This window comes from Chrysochloris asiatica, unplaced genomic scaffold (assembly GCF_000296735.1).
Source record: "Chrysochloris asiatica unplaced genomic scaffold, ChrAsi1.0 scaffold00314, whole genome shotgun sequence".
Classification (NCBI taxonomy): domain Eukaryota; kingdom Metazoa; phylum Chordata; class Mammalia; order Afrosoricida; family Chrysochloridae; genus Chrysochloris; species Chrysochloris asiatica.
Window position 1 is genome coordinate 2,539,849 of NW_006408832.1, and position 5,946 is coordinate 2,545,794.

The window sequence follows — 5,946 nt, forward strand, 5'->3', positions numbered from 1 at the left end:
GTGGAGATGTGAAGCTATGATGCTGAACATGGACATGTCTCAGTGGAGCTACCATATTAAGGCAGACAAAGAGGAAAAGTCTGGTAACCTGAAAATCAGCCAATGACAATGCCATGAACCATAGAGGTCTAATCTGCCACCAGACAGGGAGATGGCACAGGGCCAAGCAGAGGTTCACGCCACTGTGCTTGGGGCTATCATGGGTTGGGTGAACCTGCTGACAGCTAACACAACAGGTAAGTGTCGTATGTGAGGAAATCTTTGGCAAGAGCCTGGAGGTTTGTTTCTGCCCGTCACACACTCCTCAAACCTGATGGAGATATTTCCACAGTCCAGACCCCAGGAGACTGCCCCACATTGAAGGAACGTACCGATATGCTCTCCTCCCGCCGATACTGCTTCCAGTTTCTGCCGCTGTCACTGAACATCAGCAGGTAGCCAGTCACCCAATCAGAACTGCCGTACCCGCCCTGTGTGGCCACGGCGGTGACCTCCATCCTCTCTCCAAGGTCGATTTGCAGCCACTGGTATTTGTTGGACACACGTGGAGTCCAGCCTCCTGCTCCTTTTTTTGTGGGGGAAGGGAGGTAAAAGAAACAGGAAGAAAATGGGAAAGAAGGAAAAATATTGAAATCTGTTTCAAAGGAGGTAAATGCATACCTACATTGCATTTTAGAAAATAATAGTTACAAAACCTAGGAGAAATCATTGCATAATTATAAGAAATTAAGAGAAATACAAATGACATATAAAAACATGGGCACTGAATTATTTGTGTGTCCTAAGTTGTGCAGTCTCCTGACACTGGGGCCAGGTGTCCACTGAAGGGCCCAAGTGCTCGGCAAGATGGGTAGACCCCCAAGCAAGTCCATCTGCCCGTTGGACCAGTGTTCCCACTGTCCCTTGTGCGTGGTTAGACACTGTCTACACTGTTTCTATCAGAATAGCAGACTTGTTGTTGTTGTTGTTGTTGTTTTTATGATTTCGAGGTTTTTTCACACTTTTCTACCATTCTATCCAGGACCTCTTATTGTGATCCCTTTTAGAGCAGTTGTAACTGAGCACTATCTAGTTCTTCTGATCCCAGATATCTCACCTTTCAAAACCTTTGCTGTGCATGAAAAATCACTGGTGGGTACAAGTGGCAAACACACCTGACTGCTAATGAAAAGGTTGGAGGTTTGAGTACACATAGAGGTGCCTTAGAATGGCTGGACAATCTACTTCTGAAAATCTGCCACTGAAAACTCTATGGAGCACAATTCCCTGATGCACATAGGGTTGCTAGGAGTCAGACTCAACTCAATGGCAATTGGTTTTACACAACCACACTGCAGCTTGGAAAGGAAAAAACTAGTCAAAGTAAAGGGGAAACAACGCATTTACATACAAAGTGTACGTCAATGCTATAATCTAGCCAATAAGGGGCTTTCTCAAAATAGTATGAGTTACCATTTCTGAAACCATGTGCATGCTAGAATTGAACAAATAAGTAAATGCAATGCCTACATGGAGAACTAGTTTACTCACTGTTAGAGAAAGATGTTCTATATAAGGAATAAGAGAAGGTGAAAATGACTTGTGTGATATTGGACTGGAATTAGTAGAGTCAATATAAATTTGTTGGTTTAAATTGGCACACAGGTAGACAGACAGAGACATTTAGATATGTACATGTTTATGCGGATTAATATGCATCTATTTATTTCATATTTCTGTCCACATAGAGGCCTAGAAACCACAGCATCTCAGGCACAATGAGCAGACTCTGCATCCAGATCTTGGTATCTAAACACAATTTTCCAATAACATGTTCACCACCCCTAAAAGAAGTAATTGATTCCAGAGTTGAAGCATTAAAAATGAAATAACCTAAGCTTCATGACACCTTACAGAAAGTAAGGAATTGCTAAAAACAAGAAAACAAACAGATGAAACCAAAAAATGGGGCTTGTCAAAAGAACAAAGTTCCCAGTCTAAAGGAATTCTTAATAGCAAAATTGGAACAATTGGTACAACAACATTGTTTTTTTTAAAGTGGGGGTAGGAGAAGGATTTTATTATTTGAGTTTATGTTGATATAAGTAAATCAATATTCAAAGAAACACAGCACAGAGAGAAGCTGTTCCTCAGAGAATTTCCATCAATAAAAGTAAAAGGATACACAAAAGTCACTGATAGGCAAACACTACAGTAATGACCATCACAGACAAGATCACTGCAAGATGCTAAAACTACTAAGTAAAATTATGAGGAGACACAGCGTTTGCATGTTTCAGTGTCTCCTTATAGAGACTTACCACCTTCCCACAGAAAGATGGTCAGTTACAGTAGAAAAAACTTGCAAAGATCATAGGACACATGCTGCACTCTGGGCTGATGTCCTAGGAAGACATGTTTTTTGTGTCTAAAACCTCACTCCAAAGTGAGAGAACACTGTGCAAGCCCTCAGTAAGCCCAGGCTGCAGAGCACTGAGTCTGAGTCTGAGTTAGTCCTCCTCATGAAGTGGAAAGGTAAGGAAGATACGAGAACAGAGAGGGACTTTCACAAACTGAAGGTAGCTTAGGGGAAATAACGATCAAATAAAATATGGGACTCGGAAACACAAAAACAGTATTAGAGGAAAATGGTCGGCCTTGAATTAACTCTGCCATTTAGTCAGCATTACTTATTCAGTGAATAGGCATAGAACATTGACAGATACAGTGTCAGAAGATGAACCCCTCAAGTTGGAAAGCACTCAAAATGCAACTGGGGCAAAGCTGTCTCCTAAAAACAGAGTTGACCCTGATGACATGAACAAAGTAAACCTTTCAGGACCTTCATTTGCTGATGGGGCACAACTCAAACTAAGAAGAAACAGCAAACGTCCACTAATAATCGGAACATGGAATGTACAAAGTATGAATCCTGGAAAACTGGAAGTTGTCAAAAACGAAACAGAATGAATAAAGATTGATATCCTAAGCCTTACTGGTTTACTATATCAGGAATGACAAATTCGAGAGTCATGACATCACATTCGTTATGAAAACTGAACATTACAAAGTCAATCTTGAAGTACAATACTCTCTATAAAAGGATAATATTCATACAGCTAAAAGGAAGGCCAGTTAATACCACTATTATTCAGGTTTATACACCACCCACTAAAGCCAGGGATGATGCAATTGAAGAATTCTACCAACTTCTTCAGACTGAAATCGATCAAATATGCAATCCAGATGTATAAATAATTACTGTTGAATGGAACGCAAAAGTTAGAAACAAAGAGGAAGGGTCAATCGTTGGAAAATATGGCCTCCGTGAAAGAAATGATTCTGGAGATCACATGACTGAATTTTGAGTGTCAGTGGAGGTGTGTATGTTACTATCAATACCCATTCATTGCAAAGACCTTTTAAAAACAACAGAAAAAGCTACTATAAGCATGGATCTCTCCCAAGGGAATACACAGGAATCAAATTATATTTGTGGCAAGAGATGTTATAAAAGCTCAATAAAATCAGTCAAATGATTGTGAGGTTGGCCCAGGACCAGGCAGTGTTTTGTTCTGTTGTGTATAGGGTCACTATGAGTTTGTACTGACTCGATGGCACCTAATAACAACAACAATAACAAAACAAGGAGAAGGGCTGACTGTGTAACAGACCATCAATTGCTCATATGCAAATTTAGGCTGAAGCTGAAAAAAAGTGAAAACAAGTCCACAAGCACCAAAATATGAACTTGAATATATTCTACCTGAATTTAGAGACCATTTCAAAAACAGATTTGATGCATTAGACACTAATGACCTAAAACCAGAAGAGTTGTGTAATGGCATCAAGGATATCTTACAGGAAGAAAGCAAAAAAGAAAGAAAAGACAAAAATGGATGTCAGAAGACACTCTGAAACTTGCTCTTCAGCAAAGAAATACTAAAGTGAATAGAAGAAATGAGAAAGTAAAAGAGATGAACAGAAAATTTCAAAGGGTAGCTAGAGAAGAAAAAGCAAGTATTATAATGAAATGTGAAAAGACCTGGAGTTAGAAAACCAACAGGGAAAACACACACTTAGCATTTCTCAAGTTGAAAGAATTGAAGAAAAAATTGAAGTCTTGACTTGAAATACTTAAGGAATCTATGGGCAAAATACTGAATGATATAGAAAGTATCTAAAGAATTTGGAAACTATATAGTCACTGTACCAAAAGGAAATGATCACTGTTGATCCATTTCAAGAGATAGCATATGATCAAAAGCCAATGGTACTTAATGAGGAAGCTCAAGTTACACTGAAGGCATGGGTGAGAGACAAAACTCCAGGAACTGATGGAATACAAATTGTATTGTTTCAACAAATGGATGCAGCACACTCATTTATGCCAAGGTATTTGGAATACAGCTCCCTAGTCAATCGATTGGGAAAAATCCATGTTGATGTTCATTCTAAATAGATCTGAGTGCTCAGTGTGCAGTAACCAGTGAACAATATAGTTAATATCACAGGTAAGTACATTTTTGCTGACGATAGCTCAATTACAATAACAGTACATCAACAGGGAACTGACAGAAATTAAAGCCAGATGCAGAAGAGGCCATTAAATGACGGAAATCATTGTTGATGTCAGATGGATCTTAACTGAGAATACCAGAAAAATGATTATTTGTGCTTTATTGACTATGCAAAGCCTTTTGGCTGTGTGGCTCATCATAAACTATGGATAACACTATGAAAACTAAGTATTCCAGAACATTTAATTATGCTCACGAGGAACCTGTACATAGACAAAGAGGCAGTCATTCAAACAAAATAAGGGCATATTGAGTGATTAAAAATCAGGAAAGGTGTGTGCTAGGCTTCTTTCTTTCATCATACTTATGTAATCTGTATGCTGAGCAAATAATTTGAGAATCTGAAGTATATGAAGAATAACGTGGCATCAGAATTGGAGGAAGACTCATTAACAATCTGTGATATGCAGATGATACAATCTTGCTTGCTGGATGTGAAGAGGACTTAAAATATTTACTGTTGAAAATCAAAGATCATAGCCTTCAGTATGGATTGCACCTCAACATAAGAAAAACCAAAATCCTCACAACTGGACCAATAAATATTAATATAATAATTGGAGAAAAGATTGAAGCTGACAAAGACTACATTTTGCTTGGATCCACAATCAACACTCAAGGAAGCAGCAGTCAAGAAATCAAAGGATGAATTGCATTGGGCAAATCCACTGCAAAAGAGTTCTTGAAATTTTTAAAAAGCAAAGTTGTCAATTTGATGACTAAGGAATACCTAACCATGGTCTTTTCAATCACCTCATATGCTTATGAAAGTTAGACAATGAGAAATGAAGACTATAGAAGAAGTGATGTCTTCTAAGTGAATTTGTGGAAGAATATTGAAGAGCACCATGGACTTCCAGAAGAATAAATTAACCTGTCTTGGAAGTACAGTCTGAATAGTCCTTAGAAGCAAGGATCCTGAGACTTTGGCTCTCTTTCTTTGGACATATTGTCAAGTGGGACCAGTCCCTGGAGAAGGAAATCATGCTTGGAAAAAGAGAAAGACCCCCAAAGAGATTTACTAAAAACTGACACCACCAATATGCTCAAATGTAACACAATTGTGAGGATGGTGCAGAACCAGGTAGTGTGTCATTGTTTTGTACATAGATTCGCTATGATTCCAAAATGACTCGGCAGTACCTAACAATAACAATTGTACCAGTGTTGAAGTCCAGACATTGCCAAAATTCAGACACAGACTATGGCTATATTAGATGTATATATCACAGTGAAATGAGTTCCTTTCTGTAAACTTTTGTCTTGTGTTTTGTTGTTGTTAGGTGCCATCAAGTTGGAACCTTGTCATAACAACCCTATGAGCAACAGAACGAAACACTGCCCAGTCCTGGGCCAACCTCACAATTGTTGCTACGCTTGAGCCCAT

At 38.8% G+C, this 5,946-nt stretch overlaps 1 protein-coding gene across 1 annotated transcript in view; it reads right to left on the reverse strand.

Moving 5' to 3' along the window:
• LOC102840927 (contactin-associated protein-like 4-like) overlaps positions 1–5,946 on the reverse strand; it is a 240,683-nt gene that overhangs the window by 187,220 nt on the left and 47,517 nt on the right. The window contains exon 2 of the mRNA XM_006875240.1: positions 372–565. Coding sequence (XP_006875302.1) covers positions 372–497 — 126 coding nt within the window. The 5' untranslated portion in view covers positions 498–565. The remainder of the gene's footprint in view (positions 1–371; positions 566–5,946) is intronic.